The sequence below is a fragment of the Pristiophorus japonicus genome, chromosome 23 (assembly GCF_044704955.1).
Source record: "Pristiophorus japonicus isolate sPriJap1 chromosome 23, sPriJap1.hap1, whole genome shotgun sequence".
NCBI classification, from domain to species: domain Eukaryota; kingdom Metazoa; phylum Chordata; class Chondrichthyes; family Pristiophoridae; genus Pristiophorus; species Pristiophorus japonicus.
In genome coordinates this window covers 53,463,272-53,487,999 of record NC_091999.1, presented here as the reverse complement: position 1 = coordinate 53,487,999, position 24,728 = coordinate 53,463,272, and the positions used below count along the sequence as shown (strand labels likewise).

General features: G+C 44.1%; 1 gene segment (V, D, J or C); it reads right to left on the bottom strand.

Annotated features, from left to right (window-relative positions):
- The window catches only part of LOC139235544 (Ig heavy chain C region-like), a 30,236-nt gene extending 14,294 nt beyond the window's left edge, over positions 1-15,942 (bottom strand). Inside the window, 2 exon segments of the C gene segment in view lie at positions 978-1,235; positions 15,888-15,942. Coding sequence covers positions 978-1,235; positions 15,888-15,942 — 313 coding nt within the window.
- Positions 15,943-24,728: the final 8,786 nt, after the last annotated feature.

Below are 24,728 nucleotides of genomic sequence, written 5' to 3'. Positions count from 1 at the left end.
GCATTCCCTGGGAGTGCTGGGGACTGAGCGGCCCGCCCGTGGACTGAAAAGTAACAGAGCCACCTTCCCCGTGCCGCTCCCTTTGGGTAAACGCATCTGACACGAGACTGGCGGTCGGGAGCTTTATAAATCCGTCCCAGCCCGCACTAAATGTCTTAGCGGGAATAAAACCTGCAGGTGTCCAGCGGAACTGATCTCCGTGGACTTCCCCACCTCGGTCATTTTTGTTAGTCGCTGAATCCGTGCGGTGAAAGATGAAAACAGGCCTCACTGTGTGTGTCTCACAGAGATGAGGGGATTGGGCAGAACACCCGCCCAACACATCGTGTGATTCTTATTATTTAATGCATTTAACAATAACAGTAAAGGGATATTTCACCACATTCTTCAACTCCTCTCTGAAATTCGTCTGGGTCATGGCATAAATACATGTGTTGGTGCAGCAACTCAGGAGCTGAAGTATAAATCCCATTTCCTGTACATATTCAGGTAGATATACAGGAATAAATTTTAACGAATACAATCGTTTAACCACAGAATACAACAGAAACATTGCCCATAACAAAATAAAATTTCCGGATATAACAAAGAGTAAAATGATGGATTTCCTTCGCTTCTCCATCCCTGGGTCACTGGGACTTTCCCCACTGCTGTGGCCCCGGAGTCTCCTGCGGGCTCTGCTCGACACTAAAACGTGTCTGACAGTTAAATTATTGAGCAGAAGGATCAGAACAAATGGAGTAAATGATGTTATAATATAATGAAGGAATTCAATTATTGCCCATGATAGTGACTCAGAGAATTTCCATCTAACAAAACAAAACCAGGGACTATTGGAAATATGATACACACCTTCATACATAAAGTACCAGAAAGTGTTCTTTACACAGAACAGCGCAGTCAATGCTCCCACAGCCACAGTCGCCGTTTTCTCGGTGCAATATTTGTTTTGAGCTTCTGACAACAAATGGCTATACATCGATCAAAGGTAAAAGCAACTGTGAACCAGACGGAACAGTCTGTGACTGCGTAAAGCAGGATGGCATGGATATTACACACTTTAATCTTCCACATGAACTCAAGCGCGGTCCAATAACGAATAGGAATCTGCCTGGATATCAGGTCTATGATTACGACCAGTAGATCCGCTGCTGCCATTGCCAACAGGTAACGGCTTACACACTTGGAGAGACCGCACCTTCCACGAGACAGGATCATTATCGTCACCAAGTTCACTGCAAGAAAGAGAAAAACAGGGAATTTATATTTCAGATTGAGAGCAACAACAGCTGTCTCAAAGAATTTTGTGTGAAATGAGTTAGGATTAAATGAACCAGCCAATGGGACGTGTGGTGTTTGGGTCAGGACTGATTACACCAGCGGATGGGTCGTGTGGTGTTTGGCACAGGTATTGAAAGAACCAATATATTGGACGTGTGGGTGTCGGGACAAGGACTGATTGTACCAATGGATGGGACGTGTGGGTGTTGGCTCTGGACTGAATGTACCAGTGGATGGGGTGTTTGGGTGTTGTGACAGGGAGTGAGTGAAGCGTTGGTTGTGATGTGAGGGTGCTGGGTCATGACTGAAGAATTAATGCTTTGGACTTTTGCCGGTGGGTAAAGGTCGGAATGAGACTATGATATAACGCCATATCCAAGTCAGAGGTAACAATAATTCAGCACAAGAAGCCGCGAGTTTGTGAATAACCTGTGTACATTGAGGGGAATAGAATCATTGTCAAGGGATGGGAATGTAGTCTGGGGACAGCGAGGGGAATGGAATCTGTTTCCAGGGAGCAGAATGGAGTTGTGGGCCAGGGGATGGAATGGAGTCTGTCGCCAAGGAAAGGAATGGAGTCTGTGACAGGGAGGGGAATGGAGTCTGTGGCCAAGGTGGGGAATGCAATCTGTGGCCAGAGAGGGGAATGGAGTCTTTGGTGAGGTTACTGCGGTTGTGTTGTAGGCTGAAGAAGATGAATTGAATTGTATTATGTGTCGAAATCAGAACCTTTACAACCATTATATTGAAAGTACACTTTCCAACAATATTGAAAATAATCTTTAAAGAAGGGACTGTCACTTTACAATAGACTGATGATGACCCATGTTATATGATGTCACAGAAGATTTTCGAACGTGTCTGTTTACAGCTGGAACCGTGTCAACCAGCTGCCTGTCACCTGGTATGAGAACGTTACAGACTTCCAGTTGACAAAGAGTTTGATACTGGAAATATCAAAATATTTCACAATATAGTGCTACATTTTGAATAGTTGCTACTGTGTGGCCCACCCCGAGCTCTCCTGAACTGTGGCTGAACAAGGGAAATAAATCAATTCAAACACAACTGAATAAACATTTTACTGGAAGACGTATTGCAGTTTTAACCCTGTCCTGACCATCTGGAATTAGTGACTGTGAGGCAGAGCAGGAGGCGGTGGAAATTACGACAACTGTCTATAGCTGAATCATTAGTGAATAATGTCTCATATCTCAGTGTATTTGTGAAGGATCTCTCAACGCTGATTTCCACAGATCAGTGTCATTAACAATAACCAGCGGTACTTAAAACACTTGTTACCTCTGAACACATATTTATTATCCAACACTGGGCATCAGTGCAGCAAGCTGACTGCAAGCTGTTCAATAATATAATCGTTCACTAACATATCTTGTGTCAATAAAATCAAATTTCTGTCAAATCCTGTGAAGCACGATCACTGGAAGCAAGTTGTGGAAACAACACACTGTTTATTGAACTGGGAGCAGGGAGTCAGCAAATTATCAAACATTACATGACAGAAACTTCTGTGCATTGCCAGACACAGAACAAGAGATTTAGTTTGTGAAAACAACATTCTGATCATTGAACTGGGATCAGCGAATCAGCAAATTATCAAACATTACATGACAGAAACTTCCGTGCAATGCCAGACACAGAACAAGAGGTTTAAATTGTGGAAACAACATACTGTTCATTGAACTGGGAGCAGCGAGTCAGCAAATGATCGAACATTACATGACAGAAACTTCTTTGCATTGCCAGACACAGAACAAGAGTTTTAATTGAATACAATTAATAACGAGAACTAAAGAACAAGGACAAAAAATACAGTGAAACATGGGTTACATAATTAATTGCAGATGAAGGACTCACCAGGAACACCAACAGCAGCGAGGAGCGGGTAATAAATAAGTTCTACATTGAAAAATGCCCACAAGATCCAAAGCTCATTTGGAATCTCCCAGAACATGATTTGACTTTCTGTGAGCTCCAATTAACACTATTCATTTTAGACAACAACTTCAGTCAAACGTTGCTGTACAGACTGAAAAAAAATCCCTATTTATAGCCTGAAGGAACTCTCCAGTGAGACAATTAAACTGCACACTGAAGGATATTAATCACAGTCACTGAATAAAAAAGTTGTCCGAATCTTTTCTTTGCATCACTTTCAATTGCAAAATATCTTAAAAGCAACTTGGCTTTCAGATCAAATAACTTTATCCAAAACCAAGCACTATTGGTAAAAGCAGAAATAGTTAAGTCCACAGAATCACAGCATGCATGTGAAGGGAGCAGCTTCATTTAGGGAGTTTCTATTATTGCTGAGATGTAAAATAACTCTGTAATTTCAGATTTTCAATTCACTTCTCGGGGTAACACAAGTGAAATAAAACAAATGGAAGGATAGATTTCTAAGTGAAGGTCAATAACATACATGGGGACTGACAGTACAGTGCTAAGTAAGGATACATTGGCACTGATAATACAATGGTCAGTAAAGATATATGACGACTGATAATACAATGGTCAGTAAGGGTACATGGGGATTGATAATACAGTGGTCAGTAAGGGTACATGAGGACTGATAATACAATGGTCAGTAAGGGTACATGTTGACTATTAATGTAATGGTGAGTAAGGATACATGGGGACTGATAATACAGTGGTCAGTAAGGGTACATGGGGACAGATAATACAGTGGTCAGTAAGGGTACATGGGGATAGATAATACAGTGGTCAGTTAGGGTACATGAGGACTGATAATACAATTGTCATAAGGGTACATGGGTACTGATAATACAATGGTCAGTAAGGGTACATGAGGACTGATAATAAAATGGTCAATAAGGATATACTGGGATAGATAATACAATGGACAGTAAGGGTACATGGGGACAGTAATACAATGGTTAGTAAGGGGACATGGGGCAGATCATATATTGGTCAGTAATGGTTCATGGGGACAGATAATACAGTGGTCAGTAAGGGCACATGGGGATGTGAATGTTTCAAAATGTATAGAGACATTGAAGTTGAGAACGTGGGAATTGTATAGGGACAGTATAAGCTAACAAAGAATTCATGGTGGAATAGCCATGACATCTCAGACTCGAGACTGCGAAATGTTACAACACTAACACATATTGAAACAAAACCCACAGCTTGCAGAAAAACCTCAAGGTCTTATTAAATCATGTTATTAACCTGAAACATTAACAGAAGGTCTTTGTTTAAAATCAGACCATACTTAGGTCGGCTTATGAGTGGACAAAGGGAAAGAGGGATCAAAAGGGATAGGCTGGAGGAGGATGTCACTCTAGCCCTATCTTGTTATCTTTTGCCGAAAATGTATAACCGTCGTCCCTTTACAATGTAACGTCACTTTGTCCATCGGAAGTGGGTGCGTTCTATCAGAGTTGCATTCCTTCTGTCTGATAAGTCCCCAATCAAGATTTGCTTTTTAAATAAAAGCTTGCTTTGTTTAAAGCACAAACGGTATTCGTTTCAGTAATGTTGCTGAACCAGATTGAGAGAAAAGAATCTATATTTACATTTGGTGTCAGAAGTGGGATCTCAACGGACAACTGCCGAAAACTTGCGAATTAAGAGCCAGACTAGCCTTGGACGAGACGAGGGGAAAGTGGCCACTTGAGTGAGTATGATTTCAATACTGTTCCAGATTCCCCCGGTTTCAAAAGTCTGAGATAAGTTTCGCCACTCGCTGGTTCTCAGGTAGTGTCTGAACGAGATCCAGGACAATCTGGTGAATACCTTTCAAACTTAGAATAGGTAAGTATTGCGCGGTGATGCAAACCAAGCGGCGACTTGGAAAGATAGGTTCCAATAGGTAAGTCTTGCGCGGTGATGCAAACCAAGCGGCGACTTGGAAAGCTGCCTGGGTTCGAGGCCCAGAGCCTGCCTGGGTTTGAGGCCCAGTGTCTGTGTGGGTTCGAGGCCCAAGTAGATCCGTGCGGCGACACGGAATGTAGGGATAGTTAGAGCTAGATAGGGATAGATGATCAATCATGGATCCAAAAATTAATAAGAAAGAAAAGAGACTCTTGTGAACGTTTGTTTTAAATGAGAAATGCTTGTGTAATTTTTACTGGTCAAAAAAAAAGCCGGGGAGTTGTGGTTTGTTTTAGCTCCACCCACTTTTTCAAACAGAATGAAAGTTTTTTTTAACCCTTCGTTGTGTTGTCCTGTATGTGGGAAGTTTAAGCGTGTGAACCTTATTGAATTACAAAGTTTGAATCGGGATTTTGAGATATTCAGAGAAGGCACAGAAAATACTGAAATGGATTCAAAAGGATTCAAAAAATAAAATAACACGACCTTGAGGCTGGAACAATTGAGATAACGAAAAGCAGTCCACAGCCTACGTGACAGACTTCCCTCTCGTTATGGAAAAGACAAAAAAAAAAGTAACGTACTAAATAGGTGCTGAAAGAAAAAAAAATGTTCTGAGATTTTAAATTAGGAGAAAAATTCCACTGCAGTCTAAAAAAAATCACTCCTGTGGAGTTGGCATAAAAACTCCATTAAATTACGGCTTTCATTGACAGAAGGAGGACAAGTTAAAAACCGTAGACGTCTTAAAGAAAGAGTGCACGCACGAGAAACGTACTCAGAGTTCCACTGGGACCTCTGAGAAATGTATCGATACACTACTTAGTTAAAATGGTTGGCTTTGCATTGACCGAGGCTGATGACGAAATAAAATTTCAGTAAACAAATGTGTGGTCTCGTTTTAAATCAATTAAAACAAATATCTTTGGCAAGTACTTGAATTGGAGTTTAATTAAATGCTGCCTTTCCTGATGAAAAGATTTTTTATTTCTCAGATGGTTACGTGAAGTCACATAATGACATCAGGTCTTCTTACAAACCTGTAAAGGAGTTAACCCTTTCCATTGACAGCTTTTCACACTGAACGTTATCAATTTGGATTTCTTAATAGAAAAAAGACTCACCTAACAGAGGAATGGTGCGATAGTCAGAATAAAAATAAAAACAGAACTAGCTTATGTAATAATACTTGCCTGATACAATAAAGAAATAGATACTCAAACAAAACAAATTGAAGAGTTAAAAGGCTAAGATAAATAAGCTGAAAGGGATCCACAAACCCAACTTAACCCTGACCTCCGATTTCACGGAGTGATCTCGACATGCATGGATATAATGCAGAATCAAGGGACCTGTGAGCCCTGGTAAAGCAAACCCTGAGCCCAACTGAGCATGCCCGATTTCTAACTCACCTAAGACATGCTACTCATGATGCATTGGTCGTTGCTCACCCTAACGATGTCCAGGATCGCCGAAACGCTATCTTTCATGCTCTCAGCACGACCCTTCAGAAGCCCATCAGTATGGCCGCAGTATTAGAAACTAAACCCAAACGAGAAGAAACTGCCGATGAATTCATGGAAAGATTTATTGAAATATACAGAAGTCAATCAGGAGATAATGCCTTCAGGGCAGGAGAGGATTCTCCTCAATTCTGCGCTATCCTACTTCAGTGCCTGCCCTATTCGGTTGCTCACGCTATCCGGACAAATAATTGGGCAGATAACAGTAAAGCCCAGATGGAAAGGGCGGTTAAATATTATTGGCAGGAAAAGAAAGGAGAGGGGGGAGGTGCACCCCCAACCCGGGTCAAGACTGAATACGTGACTAGAAAGGAAGAGCCGCCTCAGGTGGAAGGACCAAAACCCGACCCAAGGGGATACCAGATGGAACCGCAGTAATGCGCGCAGGATTGGGTGGATAAACAGGGATACGGTTATACTAAACACCCAAACGGCCCGGGCCCTGCTAATTACGGATCGCCCTACTGTTCCCGGCCTGGTATGGGAAGAGGTCGGGGCTGGGAAAGACGAGATGGATGCGTTATTTTTGGGCAAGAAGGACATTGGAATGGAAATTGTCCCTCCTGTCAGCACGAAAAAGGAAGAGGAGGAAGAGCAGGGGGGCAAGGGGGGAGAGGACAGCGATCTTACACTAACTTCTCCCAGAACAACCCCCTTGGCCAAACGTCCCGCGATTCGTATTGACTACGCAGCTTGATTGTGCAGGGACCCTCCCTGGATGACGAACCGATGATATTGTTAAAAATACGGAATGAGTTGCAACCCTTCTTGATAGATACGGGAGCCTTCATGTCTTCTGTACAATCAAAGCTTAAACTCCCCGCCTTCACTGAAACACAGGGACTGTCAGGATTCCTGGGACAAGTCTCTCTATTCCCAGTGTAAGAACGGTTAAAATTGGTTACCAGGAAGAATCGGTGGAACATTGATTTGTTTTCACAACCAATCTGGACTGTAACTTGATGGCGAGAGACCTCCTCTGCAAATTCCAGTTGCATTTGGAGTGTGGAGATGATGGGATTATTGTAAAACAGGGAACCCTTAAGCGGCAGTATTATACCACTCGATCCCCTCAGTGGTGGTCTCTGGATCTGCCACAGGCACCCTATCACGTGACCCTAGCATAAGATCCCAGTGGAAAGAATCAGGACCTGCAGAACTTTTATCAGGATTACGAAGGGGAAGTGAAGCAATTTCTATTAAGGGCTAGAGTGACTGGACCGGAAGGGAAGGCAGATTTTGTGGAAATGGACAGCCCCCAACGGTGGCAAAACATATTACTCGTGAAGTATTACCTCCCCACCCGCTAAAGATTTGGGAGTTATGGTGCGCCAGGCTATAGACGAGGCTGACCCTACCAGCCGGGATGTGCAAATTGTAAAACATGGCCGAACAGTCCAATTCCACGGGGACCCCGAGAAATGTCTTAACGACTCTGCAGCATCATACTGTCTCTGACATACCTGACTATGTGGATCCTCATGTGTAGGCAGAGGACCCCTCCCAAGTGGGTTATACTCGCATTGATCCGACTGAGATCCCAGTGCAGGGCAATGTGGACTGGCCCTTATCCGACAGTACCCACTGAAATCACAGCCAATACCGAGTATCCACCGAGATTTGGAGGCTAGCCGAGTCGAAACAATTTGCCAGTTTCCTGTCCCTTGCACGGCTAAACAAATGCGACAGTGGTTGGGGATGATCAATTACTGCAGATCCTGGATCCCTAATGTTGCCCTGATGATTAAGCAACTCACCCCGTATACAAATAAGTAAGGCAGCTTTGAAATAGAAACCGCAGACGTCCAAGCCTTTAAGGAACTAAAAACAGCCCTGCTGCAAGCTCCGGCTTTGGGCCGGCCCCTCTATGACCGGCTCTTTCAACTGTATTGTACAATTCCGAAAGACTGTGCTACCGTTATCTTAACACCTCTCACTCCGCAGCTGCCCTCCTGGGCCAACTGCAGACTCAACATCTTACCATGGCCAGGCAAAGCAGATATGAGATCTACTTACTAAACAATCCTAACTGTCCTTTCGGCACTGTACTGCCATTAATCCGGCCTGTTTTCTTACTGAGCCACCCCAAGATGAGGAAGAACCCAGTCTTGATTGTTTATCTTTAATTCAAGAGGCCACATCAGTCAGGGAAGATTTAGTTGATGTACCAATGGAAGATCCAGACTGTATTATGTATGTTGATGGAAGTTTTTCTATTAATCCAGAAGGTACACAAATCTCAGGATACGCCATAGTAAACCAGGAGAATCAGGTCTTGGAATCTGCCGCTTTTGAAACCGCCTATTCTGCCCAACAAGCTGAACTATTCGCCCTCACCCGAGCCTGTATCTTGGCCAAAGACATCAAAGTCAATATCTATACCGACTCTAGGTATGCCTTTGGGGTGGCCCATGATTTCGGACAATTATGGAAAATTAGAGGATTCCTAACCTCACAGGGGAATAAGATATCCCATAAGCAACTAGTATCTGATTTGTTGCAAGCCGTCATGCTCCCCAATCACATTGCCGTTATTAAATGTACCGCCCACACCACCGAAAAAACCCGGTTGATATAGGGAACCACTGTGCTGACAAAGAGACTAAACAGGCCTCTCGTGACCAACAGATGGTAGTGCCCAAAATGATGAGTCAGATTTAAAAAATCCTGCGAAGGATAAGTTAGCCTCGGAAAAACCAATGCCAACCATCCAAGATGTTATAAAAGCAAAGGAGGACGCTCCTGAAAAAGATAAACTGTTGTGGAAATATTATGGATGTACTTATGACAATGTTTCTAAACTGGACCACTCCCGCGGAACAGACTTGCATGTCTGACGAGTTAGCTCTGTGGGTTATTGAATGTATGCATTTTGCTACTCATTGTGGAGAAAGGACCACGAGTGATACACTTTTGGCTACTTGGTGGCAACCTAGACTCCAGGTGCTCGCCCAGAACATCAGTAGTCGTTGCCTGGTTTGCCAGCAACATAATCCAGGGAAGGGAGTCCCCTGTGATTGGGGTAAAACGCCCCGACCCGAAGGGCCCTTTGAGACATTTCAGTTGGACTACATTGAGTTGCAAAAAGTTCAGTGTTACAAATATCTGTTAGTAATAGTAGATGTGTTTAGCAGATGGATTGTAGCCTACCCTACCCTGGACAATAAGGCTCAAACTGTTGTTAAGGTGTTAATGAGGGAAATCGTTCCTAGATATGGTATCTCAGCTCGACTGACGACCAACTATATTCTTTCTCTGACTCAGGCTCTGCGACTAGCTCACAACCAGGTTCAAGATGCTCATCTCGACCTCACAGTTTTGCCCGAATTGTCCCGCCTGGCACCAGGGAAGTGTGGTTTCGGAAGGGATTAGAGCCATAACGGGAGGGGCCTTTTCAGGTGTTACTCACTACCCCCACTGCAACCAAGGTTGATGGGAAAAGTGCCTGGGTTCACCTGCACCACTGCAAGCTCACCACCCTCTAAAGAACCTATTTTACTGGTTATTCTAACTCCTGTTGCTGTTCCAGACTTCCTCTTCTCCATAGCTGAACAAGGTCGTTGGCATCCTAATTGGAACGTGGACCAGTTTGAACTTTTACCCGTAGTGATAGATAGCCAGCAACACTGACGGTGACCTGAGAAGAGAGACGAGAAAACTGAACTCTTTTAATCAGCAAAATAATTGGACTATTTATCTGAATCCTGAGCCATAAGATGAAACTGTGTCTGTATGCCACAGTCTGTATAATAGTCTTGATATATGACAATTTCGGCGCATGGGAGGGGAGACAGAGACGAGAGCTCCATGTAAACACCTTTTTGTACATGTCTTATATTTATTCGCAAAATGGGAACTTTTCTAGATGTTGGGTGTGTTCACATTCCCTATACATTCCCTAAACATTCCAAAGGGGGAATTCCTTTGCGCCCCATTCCAATAACCCTAACTGAGACTGTCAGATGGATTCAGAGCCAAACTATAACGCGAGGAGGGGGGCCAATACAATACTGCTGAAGCTCTGGAGGGCATCACAGCTGAAATGGTAGCAATAAGGACCGTAGCATTACAAAACGGAATGGCTCTCGATTACCTGTTAACTTAGAAAGGGGGAACGTGTGCCCTGATAGGGTGTGAATGTTGCACTTACATTACTGATAGTTCAGAAAACATAACCAATCTCGCTGATCACATAAGAAGGGAGGTGAAGAAGTTATACACAACAGCAGAAGGATCTAGCTGGTTTGATTTACTATCAGATGGATCTTGGAGATCCTATTCAATTGTTGGTTGCCGTAACCTTTGTTGTAAAGTAATGATGGCAAGGTTAGCAAACCTTCTTGTGGTCAAGGGCTCCCGAGTTATGATCCAACGAAGTAAAGAACTACTCGACAATAACAACAATATGGATCAGGAAAGAGAGTGCGAAAGGCTGAATGCGATACTCCTGGAATAGTCACCAGGGTTATCATGGAATGATAAAAGAGGGGAATGTGAATGTTTAAAAATGTATAGAGACATTGAAGTTGAGAACGTGGGAATTGTATAGGGACAGTATAAGCTAACAAAGAATGCATGGAGGAATAGCCATGACATCTCAGACTCGAGATTGCGAAATGTTACAACACTAACACATATTGAAACAAAATCCACAGCTTGCAGAAAAACCTCAAGGTCTTATTAAATCATGTTATTAACCTGAAAAATTAACAGAAGCTCTTTGTCTAAAATCAGACCATACTTAGGTCGGCTTATGAGTGGACAAAGGGAAAGAGGGATCAAAAGGGATAGGCTGGACGAGGATGTCACTCTCGCCCTATCTTGTTATCTTTTGCCGAAAATGTATAACCGTCGTCCCTTTAAAATGTAACGTCACTTTGTCCTTAGGAAGTGGGTGCATTCTATCAGAGTTGCATTCCTTCTGTCTGATAAGGTCCCCGATCGGGATTTGCTTTTTAAATAAAAGCTTGCTTTGTTTAAAGCACAAACGGTATTCGTTTCAGTAATTTTGCTGAACCAGATTGAGAGAAAATAATCTACATTTACAGGGACAGATAATATATTGGTCAGTAAGGATACGTGTCTACTGTTAATACAATGGGCAGTAAGGATTCATGGCGACCGATGCCATACTGACAGTCACAGGCCGTCCTATGGTTTATTTTCCTCAGTACAGGGAATGGAGAGACTGGAGGTGAGGAATGGAGATGAAAGGAGCAGAGAGGTGAGGAGGGGAGAAGAGAGAGGACAGGAGGCGGGACGGGAGTATACGAAAGGAGATGAGTGCAGAGGAGAGGAGAGGGGAATATGAGAGCAGAGGTGAGGGGAGGAGATGAGTGGAGTGGAGAAGACAGCAGATCAGAGTCGAGGTTAGGAGGTGAGAGAAAAGGTTGGGAGGAGGAAAGTGAGAAGGAGAGCAAGAAGGGGAGGAAAGGTTGGTGGAGGATAGGATAGATGACAGAGTAAATAGAGAGGAGGGCAGAGGAGAGCAGAGCAGAGATGAGTAGAGGAACGGAGAGGAGAGTTGATAAGAGGAAGGAGAGGACAAGAGAGGAGAAAAGAGAGGAGAGGAGAAGATAGGAGAGGGGAAGAGAGGAGAGGAGGGGAATGGGGATGATCGTGTAAGGGAGATGGGAGAAGAGGAAAGTGGAATAGAGGTGAGGAGAAGGTAGGGGAGGGGAGAGAGATGAGAGGAAAGGCGAGCGGAGTGGAGATGAGAGTGTAGGGGAGATGGTAGGAGAGCAGAGTGGAGTAGAGGTGAGGAGAAGGTAGGGGAGAGAAGAGAGATAAGAGGAGCGTGGAGTGGAGGAGAGGAGCAGAGCGGAGAAGGGAGGAATGGAGACAAGTGGAGAGTGGAGAGAGGATGCGAGGGAAGGAGAGTAGAGCAGAGGAGAGGGGAAGGGCGGCGGGAGAGCATAGGAGAAACCATCAGAGTAGAGGAGAGGAAGAGAGTGGGGAGAGCAGGGGAGAGAAGAGATGAGAAGGGAGGGGAGGAGTGGGAAGAAGAGAGGGTGGTGGAGAGGAGAGTGGAGGAGAGAAGAGCTGTGGAGAGTTGAGCAACAGAGAGGAGAGTAGAGGAGATGAGAGGAGAAAAGAGAAAAGAAGAAAGCAGAGTGGAGAAAGGAGGATAGTAGATTAGAGGAGAGGAGAGGACAAGATAGGGGACAAGAGAGGAGAGTAGAAGAGAGGGCAGGAGAGGATAGAAGAGTGGGTAGCGGAGAGGTGGGTAAAGGTGAATGGAAAAGAGGGGTGGTGAAGTTAGGGGAGAGGAGAGGAGGGAGAAGATAGTGAATGAGAGGAGGAGCTGAAAAGAGGGTAGAGGAAAGGAGAGCAGAGGGGAGGAGAGGGTAGGAAGGGGAGGAGAGGAGTGGGGAAGAGAGGAGTGGAGAGGGTAGGGGAGAGCAGAGGGAAGGAGAGGAGCGGGGAGGAGGGGAGAGGGGAGAACATCAGAGGACACAAATGAGGAGAGGAGTTAAAATGAAAGGGGAGAAGAGGTGAGGAGGAGGGGAGATGAGAGGAGGGGAGAATTTAGGGGAGAGGAGTCGAGATGATTGGAGTGGAGAGGAGAGGATGAGGAGAGAGGAGAGTGGAGAGAGAAGCGACTTGAAAACAGTGGAGAGAAGAAGATAGGTGAGGATAGGGAAGGAGAGGAGATGAGTCGAGATCAGAGAGCAGAGGAGAAGAGATGAGAGGAGAATGGAGGAGAGGAAACGGGAAGAGAAGAGTGTAGGGGAGAGTAGAGAATGGCGTAGAGGCGTGGAGAAGGTAGGCGAGAGGGGAGAAAATGAGGACACAAGAGAGTTGAGGAGAACAGCTGAAAGGGGAGGAGAGTTGCTGAGGGGAGAGGATGGGAAGACAGGTGAGGAGAGAAGTGGAGAGGAGAGAGTAGGAGATGGGAGAAGGGATGAGCCGAGTGGGGAGGATAGGGGAGGAGAGGGGAGAGGAGGAGAGAAGATGATTGAATAAGGAGGTGAGCAGAGGGGAGAGGAGAGGAGAGGAGTGTGGAGGAGAGGAGAGGCGAGAGGAGTAGAGTAGTGGAGAAGAGAGGAAAAGAGAGACGAGGGGAGAGAGGAGGGTAGAGATGAGCAGGGAGGGAACGATAGTGTAGGGGAGGAGAGGGGAGAAGAAAGCAGAGCAGGTGAGAGTAGAGGAACGGAGAGTTGATCTGATGAGAGGAGAGGAGAGGAGAGGAAAGCGGAGTGAAGAGGGAAGGGGATTAGAGGAGAGGACTGGGGAGAGGAGAGCAGAGGGTAGGGGCGACGGTCGGTGTGGAGAATAGAGTGGAGGAGGGGAGAACGTAGGGGAGAGGAGAGGGGATGAGCATAGGAGAGACGTGAGGAGAGAGGAGAGGAGAGGGGAGTGGTGAGGAGGGAAGGTGTTGGGGTAAAAAGGAGGCTTCTCTCTTTCATGGTGGACTAACTATGTAGTTAATCGACACCTGCCCACCCGTTGGACTAAAAGGAGTCTTCTCTCCCTCTGGGTGGACTAACTAATATAGTTAATCGACACCTCGCCCAGCTTCCCACTGTATGACGACCACGGAAGTAAACAAACAAAACCTCAGGTTTACCGGTTTTATTACGAACAATGCACGGGAAGGTTCAGTCTTAGAACCTCCGAAATAGAAGAGTTTTGAAGCATAATTTATACAGATGTTGGAGAGGAGCTATCCGCCTACAAAATCATCGATAGGTTTATTGCTATCAGCGAAGTTACAGTGATTTGTCGACTCTAATCAGACGGGCTCTGAGCGGTACATGCAACTGCCCATCTCTCATCATTGTTTTGTTCCATTTTACCCTCTACCCCAGTCTATCCGACGCCTGGTGTGGTTCTCCTGGCTTCTTTATCTCTTCCTCGGGGACTTTTAAACAAAACTGCTGACTTTGGCTGTTTACGTGTTTCTAAGCATAAGTTATAATATGATGCATATAAGTGTTTTATACCTATATAAGCAAATTTTGCATGCATAGGCAATTGATAAGTTCACAACCTTCAGCATCATTCTGAACCCCTATCTAGAACTTTCCTATTTATCCCTTACAATTCCCCCCTAATGGCCCTTGGCTATATGTCCAAGATATTCCATTTCGCAATTAATTCCACATGGGTGAGATTCCAGGGTTGTCCTTTCAATTAGGTAGTGCTACTTCCCGAGATCCTGGATATATCTGTTGACTTCCCCATCAAGGTTATACTATGTAAGTCCTTTCTGCCGGGCTGTCTGATTTCCCTTTCTTCAATGTTTTAACGATAGTGCAGGCTAGGGCCTGCCTCTTATGTTGGTTACACCTTTTTAAAGGATAATACTAGCAAGGTGAGTTCCCTTGCACTACAACCAATACATTGAGTCCAGCTTAGTTCGTGTATAAGTCATTATATAATATCTCTGGAGATATCCCGCCACCACCATTCATAGATGTTAGTGAAATCTGCACCCCCTTCCCCGGATGCAGTATGTTTGTCCCTCCTGATTATAAAACTCACCGCGGTCTTATTTCCACTCATTATGGTCCCGTATTACTGGCCCATCCTCAATGTTGTTTCGTTTCCTTGTTACCTTGTTTTATGCCCATTATTTAAGTCTACTGTTGCTCCGTTCCTCACCATCAGTGTTTTTGATTCTTTATTAAACTAATGTCGCCCGAGTTCCTGTAATACAGGCCTTGCCATCCCTCAGTCTGTTGTCCTTGATATGAGGCTACCTTACCCCACGTTGTTTCCACGAGCACCAGAGTCCTGCAAAAAGCAATATTTCCCGGTCGTCACCGATTAGTTAGTGACCATGCTTTTTTAACTGGGTCCAATGTTTCCACTTGCCGATACTCCTTGTAACTATCATAACTTACCATTATTACCTGATAAAGTCCGGTCCATTTGGGTGCCAGCCTGGACCTCTCTGGAGTAATCACCTGACTGCCTATTTGGGGTGGTTGGACCTTCTGTTTCTTAGTGTCGTTCCCTAAATCCTTGATTTGCTAATCGCCAGCCTGTGTCTTTACATCACGTAACTGTTTACAGAGTTCCATTACAAATTTTCATATCCAGTCTTTCATTTAATTAAAAGTATATCAGTCCAGTCGTCCGATTAGGGTTTGCCTTCAGCTTTATTAGTCCGCGGGGTATGCTGACTATCCATCACTTTCCAGTCTCCTTGATATGGGATAATTTTGCCTAATCCCTAAGCGCAGGCCTGTTTCATTATTTTCCCTGTGAATTGTGCACCTTGATCTGAGTTCAGCTGTAGTGCCATTATTTCTTCTGCTAGGATCCTGGCCATGGTTTCTGCTGAACAATTTCAAGTGGCAAAAGCTTTTACTCACTTCGTAAACTGGTCTATTATAACTAAGCAGCATGCCTTCCCCTTGTTGCTGGGTAACGGACTAGTAAAATCTAACTGCAAGTTTTCCCAAGGTCCTTTCGGTCGGGGCTGATGTCCCATTCTGATCTTTACTTTCCCCCTGGGTTGTATTTTATGCTTGTGACGCGCCTTCTACAGTGGTCCCCTATATCTCTACCCAATCCCTTCCACCACCAGCATCTGGACATCGAGTTTATCATGATGTTTCTACCTGTATGGAAATACCCGTGGTATGAATTTAATAGGCTCCGCTGGATGCATACCGGGCCAGCACATTCCCATCTTTCCTCCATATCCCATTGGTCTCTTGTTGGGCCCATCTCTGCATCCACCCCTCCGGTTCCTGCGGAGTGGCTTCTCCCTGTACTTGAAGCATGTTTACTTCCTCAGGTCCGATTGTACATGCTCCGCCTTGGGCTTCCCCGGCCAGTGTACCTGTTTCTGCCACTCAATTGGCTGCTTCATCTGTCCATTCATTCCCCTGTTCATACTGATCATTAATTTTTATGTGCTCTTTGATCTTTAATATCGCACACTCCTGGGGTAAGAGGGAGGCTTCCACTAGGTGCTTAACAATCTCATTTTGAATCGGTGCTTCTCCAAAGGTCATGTATCTGCATCTGCTCCAGGCTAGCATATAATCATGCAATACTCCAAAAGCATATTGACTGCTTTTATAGATGTTTACACTTTTTCCTTTAGCTAGACTCAGAGTGAGAGCCACTCATTCAACCACTTGAGCTGATAGACTCTCTTCTAACCGTCCTTCCCCTTTGACCTGTCCGATGCTATCTACCATGGTGCATCCCGTCCTTGGTGTGCCATTGATATAGCGCTGACACCCATCTATATATAGATCCATGTCTGCCTGCTCAAGCGGGGTTTCACTTGCCTGACTACTTCCCTCGTCTTCTTCTGTTGGGGCTACACTGATGCTCTGCTCCCTCCGTAATGATCCACCCTGCAGGGGTGTTACAGTCGTCTTTTATTATTGTTACCGCCCCATTGGGGAGGTAATAGCATTGATCCCCACCTTGCCCTTTATGCATCGTGTTTAGCCTTCCAGTGTTAAATAATTCTACAAAGGTATGCTGGGTATGTAGAATAATGCATCCTGATATTATTATTGGTTCGCTAACTCTGATGGCCAAGTCGCACAGACAGGAGCAGCAACACACCTGGACAATCCTGCAGCTACAGGTTGCGATTTATCTGAGTAATATGCCACTGGTATTTGCCTGTCCCCATGTAATTGAATCACTAACGCGTTATAATGATGGTTAGTATGGCAGGTATAGACGTGAAAAGGCTTATTCTGGTCTAGTAGTCGCAGGGCTGGAGCACTTGTGAGAGCTTGTTTTAACCGCACACATGCAGTTTCTTGATCTGGGCCCCAGTTTACTGGCTCTTGGGTGGTTTGACCTGGTCCTGTATAGGTTAGACCATCTCGATTTATTCGGGAATAAAATTTCTGCAGTAGTTGAATAGCCCTAGTACCTGCCTGACCCTTTTCACGGTTCCTGGCCTGGGGATTGATTGAATTGCTTCCTTTCTGTCCGCGGGAATCTGTCTCTTCCCTTACGATATTATGTAGAGATGTTACTTTGCTCCTAACTTCTCCTACGTCCAATGGTTCGAACATCCCTGAAAATATTCGATGAAGTGTGCTCCGCCTGTTATGGAATCCCTGTAGTACTCTGGCCATGTATATTGTTTTCCCTTTACCATGAAGGCAAATTTTCCTTGCGACTCTTTGTCCAAGGGTATGGCCCAAGTTCCACTCGCTATATCCAGCACGGTGAATATCTTATGCTCTGGATCCAGGCCATTTAAATTTGTGGCTGGACTTGCCACTATTGTGTGTTCTGGTGGTGTCACTTTATTCAACGTGGTATAATCGACAGTCAGTCGGTAAGACCTGTCGGGTTTCTTTACCGGCCACACAGGTGAATTGGTTAAGGCTATTGCCTGTTTCAATACACTTTGCTCCTATAATTCCTGCACTATCTGACAGACCGCTAGCTCAGCTTTGGGTGTTAATGGTTACTGTCGGTGAGCTTTGTGTTTGGGTCCAGGAAGTTTGAAGGTGGTGCCTCTGCTAATCCAAAATGTTGCTTGTATTGTGATCACAGAGTCGGGTATAATTGGCACACGCTACCCCATAAGACATTAATATAGATTATAAATAGCTGGGGTCCCACAGTGAGATGTGATCTTATCGAAATATATAAGACAATGAGGGGGCTCGACAAGATGGATGCGGAGAGGATATTTCCACTTATTGGGGTACAAAACAAAGCGGCATAGTCTCATAATATGGGACCGGTCATTAAAAACTGAGATGAGGTTGAAAATCTGTGGAATTATCTGCCCCAGAGAGCTGTGTATGTATTTAAGGTCGAGATTGGCAGATTTTTGAGCGATAAGGGAATACAGGGTTTTGGTGAGCGGGAAATGAGCGGAGCTCAGTCCATGATCAGATCATCCATGATGGTATTAAATGGCGAAACAGGGTCGGGTGCGAAAGGACCTACTCCTGCTCCTATTTCTCATATTCTTATGTTTTTATAAATACGCTGCTCCTTTGATTTCTCAATTCCATTGATTCAGTGGGAGCAGGGCCCCGAGCACTGATACGTTCAACATTTCCCGGTTTGAGTGGAAACATTCATTGCAATATATATTTGAACTGGAAACACTCATTTTAAATTAAAATATCTCTTTAATATCTATTAAAACAGCTTTGCATCCTATCTGTGAGAAATGTAGCAAGTGTTTTACATTTGCACACCTTACGTAAAGAGCACGTGTAGGAAAATTAGCCGCAAATTTTCACGCAGCAGCTGGTAAATTGTTTTTCTGATGTTGGCTGGTGTGGCAATACTGGTGCGGACACCGAGAGCACCATATTCTTCTTTGAAATAGCCCTATGTTTGACCGACCATGAATGTGAAGAGAAGGTCGAAGCAATCTCTGATTAAGCACTACCTTGGAAAGAGGACAACTCCGACAATGTAGCGCTCCATCAGTGGTGAACTGCAGTCAAGGAGGGTGCCTCTGATAATGCAGCTCTCCACGAATAGTGAACTGCAGTCAAGGAGGGTGCCTCAGACAGTACAGCGCTCCACCAGTAGTGAACTGAGTGAAGGAGGGTGCCTCTGACAGTGCAGCGCTCCACCAGTAGTGAACTGCAGTGAAGGAGGGCGCCTCAGACAAACCAACGCTCCACCAGTAGTGGACTGGAGTGAAGGAGGGCGCTTCCGATAGTGCAGCACTCCACCAGTAGATAACTGAACTAAAACAAGGTGGTGCTCCATAAACATGAACTGCGCTCATATAATGCCACAGAAAAATATACTGGTCTCGGTTAAGGGAACCATCGCCATGATGATTGGACTGTGTGTATTACATTAGTTCAATTGTTGGAGCGATGCTGCCCTCTAATATTGCAAACATTGCAGTGATTACATTTGAAGAACAAGGTTGGATTCTCTGGGGCAGAGAATGCCACAGATTTGCAACCCTCTGATAGAAGAAATTCCTTCTCATCTGACTTCCAAATGGGCGATCACTTATTCTGAAAGTATGCCCCACGAGGTGAAACATCCTCCCTGCATTTACCTCGTCGAGGCCGCTCAAAATTCTATACGTTTCATTAAGATAACCTCTCATTCCTCTAAACTCCAATGAGTAAATGCCCAACCTGCTCAATCTTTCTTCATAAGTCAACCCTTTCATCTCAGGTATCAAAAGAGTGAACCTTCTCTGAACTGCCTCCAACGCAAAATATGCTTAATTAAATAAGGACAATAAAACTGGACACAGTCCTCCAGGTTTGGCTTCACAGTAACCTGTGCAGTTGTATACTTACCTTTTGTGTTTCATGCACAAGGACCCCATGTCCCGCTCTACTACAGAATTTTGTAACTTCTCCCCATTTAAATAATAATTTGATTTTTAATTTTCCTGTCAAAGTGGATAGCCTCACACTTACCCACGTTATACTTCATTCAACAAATGTTTGCCTACGCAGTTAGCCTGTCTATGTCCCTTTGCAGATATTTTGTATCCTCATCACAACTTGCTTTTCCAAACATCTTTGTATCATCAGCAAACTTGGCTACATTACACTCGGTCCCTTCATCCACATCAATAATGTAAATTGTACATATTTGAGGCCCCAACACTGATCCTTGAGGCACCCCACTAGGTACCGTTTGCCAACCGGATTATACAATGCCCCCAGCCCCTTATGCAGTAACATTATCGAATGTCTTCTGGAAATTCAAATACATGACATCCACTGGTTCCCCCTTATCCAGCCTTCTACCCTGCGTGTTCCACCCTCAAAGAGCTCCAGCATATTTGTCAAATGTGATTTCCCTTTCATGAAACCATGCTGACTCTGCATGACCATATTATGCTTTTCTAAATGTCCTGCTCGTGCTTCCTTAGTAATGGACTCCAGCATTTTCCCAACGACAGATGTTAGACTAAATGGTCAATAGTTTCCTGATTTCTGTGTATCTCCTTTTTAAAATAGGGGCGTGATATTTGCAGTTTTCCAATCCATTGTGATCTCTCCACATTCCAGGGAATTTATGTAGATTACCACCAATAAATCCACTATCTCTGCAGCCACTTTTAAGACCCTAGGATGCAAGCCATCAGTTCCAGGTGACTTGACCACCTTTCGTCCCCTTATTTTACCAAATACTTTTTATTTAGTGATAGTGATTGTTTTAAGTTCCTCCCTCCCCGGAGCCACCTGATTATCCATTATTGCGATGTTTTTATTGTCTTCTATCGTGAAGACCGATACAAAATATATATTTAAAAACTCCGCCATTTCCCTGTTCCCTATTATTAATTCCCCAGTCTCATCCTCTGAGGGACAACGTTTACTTTAGCTACTCTCTTACTTTTTATGTACCTGTAGGAATTCTTACTATCTGATTTAAAATTTCTTGCTAGTTTGCTCTCATACTCTATCTTCCCTTTCATTATTCATTTTTTAGTCGTACTTTTTTGGATTTTTTTAAATTCCCAATCCTCTCACCTCCCACTAATCTTGGCCACTTTGTATGTCATTGTTTTCAATTTTATACCGTCCTTTACTTCCTTAGTTAGACACAATGCTTCTCCCTTCTCTTAAAGTCTTTCCTTTTCACAGGAATAAATTTTTTTTGAGAGTTATGAAATATCTCCTTAAATGTCTGCCACTGCTTATCAACCATCTTACATTTTAATCTATTTTTCCAGTCCACTTTTTCCAATTCTGCCTTCATACCTTTCTAATCGCCTTCATTTAACTTCAGGATATTGGTTTGATATCCAACTTGCTCACCCTCCAACTGAATTTGAAATTCAACCCTGCCATGATCTCTCTTTCCTCGAGGATCCCTTACTACGACATCATTTATTAATCCTAACTCATTACACAGTACCAGTTCCAGGATAGCTTGCTACCTGATTGGTTCTGTAACATACTGTTCAAGGAAAACATCCCGGATACACTCTATGAACATTTCTTCAAAGCTACCTTGGGCAATTTCATTTGTCCAGTCTTTATTGTCGTACCTTTCTTAAAAGCCTCCGTTATTATCTTGATTTATATTCCGTACAACTGTGTAGCTACTTAGGGGGCCTATAGACTACGCCCAACAGTGTTTTCTTCCCCTTATTATTTCTTATCTCCAACCAAACTGATTGATTTTCTGATCCAATATCATTTCTCATTAATACACTGATCTCATCCTTTATTAACAGAGCTACCCCAACTATATTTTCTTTCTGTCTACCCATCCGTATTGTCAAATACCCCTGAGTTTTCCATTCCTAGCCTTGGTCAGCTTGCCATCACGTCTCTGCATTGGCTATCAGATCACACCCATGTATATGTATCTACCTGTTCTGTCAAATCGTCAATATTGTTATGAATGCTGCTTGCATTGAGATAAAGAGATTTAAATGTTGCCTTTTTACCGTTTTTCCCTGGTTTGACTCCACTTTCTGGTACACATATCTTTATGCATTCTGTCCCTTCCTCTCTGGTTCTCATTTCGCCCACCGCTACCCTACTCTATTGCCTTTGACTTTTTAAATGTCTGCTCACCTGACACCTCCCCCAACTATTTAGGTTAAAGCCCTCTCTCCAGCCCAATTATTCGGGTCTCCAGGAGTGCAGCAGCTCAGAGTGGGAAACCTGAGATTTTGGTCAGTGGGAGAGTTTAAACGAGCCATCTGTTTTAAACGATTTGGAGGCAACTGACAAGTGTTGATAGCTTCTAAGTAAGGTTAACCGTTAAATATTTAGGATTCTTTCAAACTTAAGCAGAGACAAACTTGCTAGATCTCCACAAGTTTGCGAAAAACTGGATGGTTAAAGCTAATTAAACCGGTTATTTAAATAGTTGACCAGCGGTGACTCATATGAGCGACAAGCAGCTTCAAAACCGAGGGCTGGGTGCAGGTAGGACGGAGTGCAGCAGCTCAGAGTGGGAAACCTGAGAGTTTGGTAAGTGGGAGAGTTTGGTGAAGTTGGGGGTGGAGGTGTTTCTTTGCCTTGTTTTTCCTAACTTTTTCTGCAGAGCGGCGGCGTAACTGAGCGGGAGTAGACTGAGGCCCGAGATTGGGGATAAAAGCAGACCTGCAAATTCAAGGAATTTAAGAAGGCCAGTGTGATATCCTGGGCTTATTTCCATCACGTGGTTGGGACGGAGAGGAATTTTCCCAGATTTATTCCACAATTGGCCTGGGTTTTTATCTGATTTTTTGCCTCTCCCAGGAGATTGCACGGCTCCGGATGGAGAGAACTCTGCTGTGTGACAGCACAGGTAAGTGATTGGTAGAGATTGTGGGCTAATTTTTTCTTTTAAATTAACATATAGCATATAACTGCATTCTAAAAACTGACCTATATTTGTTCAACTAATTGAATAAAGAATATATGGTAAATAATTTGATTAACACTAAACTAAATAATTAAATAAAATAATGGTGAAACAGGAGCTGCTGCAATATGTGGGAGCTTCTGGAAGTTTTGGCCCAGGGCGATTACACCTGCGGTAAGTGTCTGCGAATCGACAAACTTCGACTCCAAGTTGAGGAGCTGGATTCCGAGCTGCAGACATTGCGAGACATCAGGGCGGGAGCAAGTTACCTGGACCTTTTCCTCCAGGAGGCAGCTACACCGTGTAAATTAAATACTTTAGAATTGGCACGTAGTCAGGGACAGGAGGGTGTGACTGAGAGTGAGGCAGGTACGGGGATCCAGGGGTTAGTATTGCCGGAGACTTAGTCCCTGCACTTCTCTAATAGATTTGATGTTCTTGAAACCCTTGTGGACAAGTGTGCAGACTGCGGGGTGAAGTAGCAGATTGACCAAGGCACGGTGCTGCAGAACGCCGTTCAAGTGGGGGGAGCAAAGGGGAAGTTGGTTGTGGTAGGGAACATTATAGTTAGGGGGAGAGATAGGGTGCTCTGCAACCTGGAGCGTGGGTCCCGAAGGCTGTGTGTCATACTCGTTGCCAGGATAAAGGACATCGCTTCCGGACTGGAGAAGAAGTTTTAGTGGGAGGGGGAGAGTCCATTTGTCGTATTACACGTTGGTACCAATGACAGAGGTAGGACTAAGAAAGAGTTTCTGCTGAGAGAGTTTGAACAGCTAGGGACTAAATGGAAAAGCAGAACCACAAAGGTAATAATCTCTGCATTATTACCTGAGCCACGAGCAAATTGGCATAGGGTCAGTCGAATCAGGGAGATGAATACGTGGCTCAGAGGTTGGTGTCGAAGAAGTGGATTTAGATTCTTGGGGCACTGGCACCAATACTCGAGAAAGAGAGAGCTGTTCCGTGGGGAGAGACTACACCTGAACTATGCTGGGACCACAATTCTAGCGAATCAAATAACTATGGAGGTGGATTGGGATTTAAAATAAATAATGCGGAGGGGAGGTTCACAATGAAGAGGAATCCAGAATGCTGGAGAAAAGAAAAGGAAGCAATGCAGGAAACTGACTTTGGTAATGATACACAGTTTACATCAGGAAGGGATAGAGCATACAAACAAAAAAGTGCACTAGCAAATAGGGTCCAGGTAAGAAAAAATAGCGATAAGACATAAGGGCTATAGTACAAAATAATGTTAAGATGTCTAATAATGCTAAAAATACTAATCTAAAAGCATTGTTTATGAGAGCACGAAGCATCCGTAATAAGGAACATGAATTAGCAGCGCAAATGGATGTAAACGGATACTATATAGTTGCAATTACGGTACATGGTTGCAGCGTGATCAGTGTGAATTCGATAGGCAAGGATAATAGATATTTAGGCAGGACAGGCAAAATGGAAAAGGGGGTGGTGTGCGTTGTTAGTAAAGGATGAAATCCGATCAAGAGTGAGAAAGGATATTGGCTCAGAAAATCAAGATGTAGAATCAGTAAAGGTGGAGCTAAGCAGCACCAAGGGGCAGAAAACATTGGTGGGAGTTATCTATAGGCCTCTAAACAACGGTGGTAATGTAGGGGACGGCATCAAACAGGAAATTAGAGAAGCATGTAACAAGGGTACTACGGTAATCGTAGGTGACTTTAATCTGAATTTATACTGGCCAAACCAAATGAGCAATAATACCATGGAAGATAAATTCCTGGAGTGTGTACGAGATGTTTTTTTCGACCTGTATGTTGAGGAGCCTAA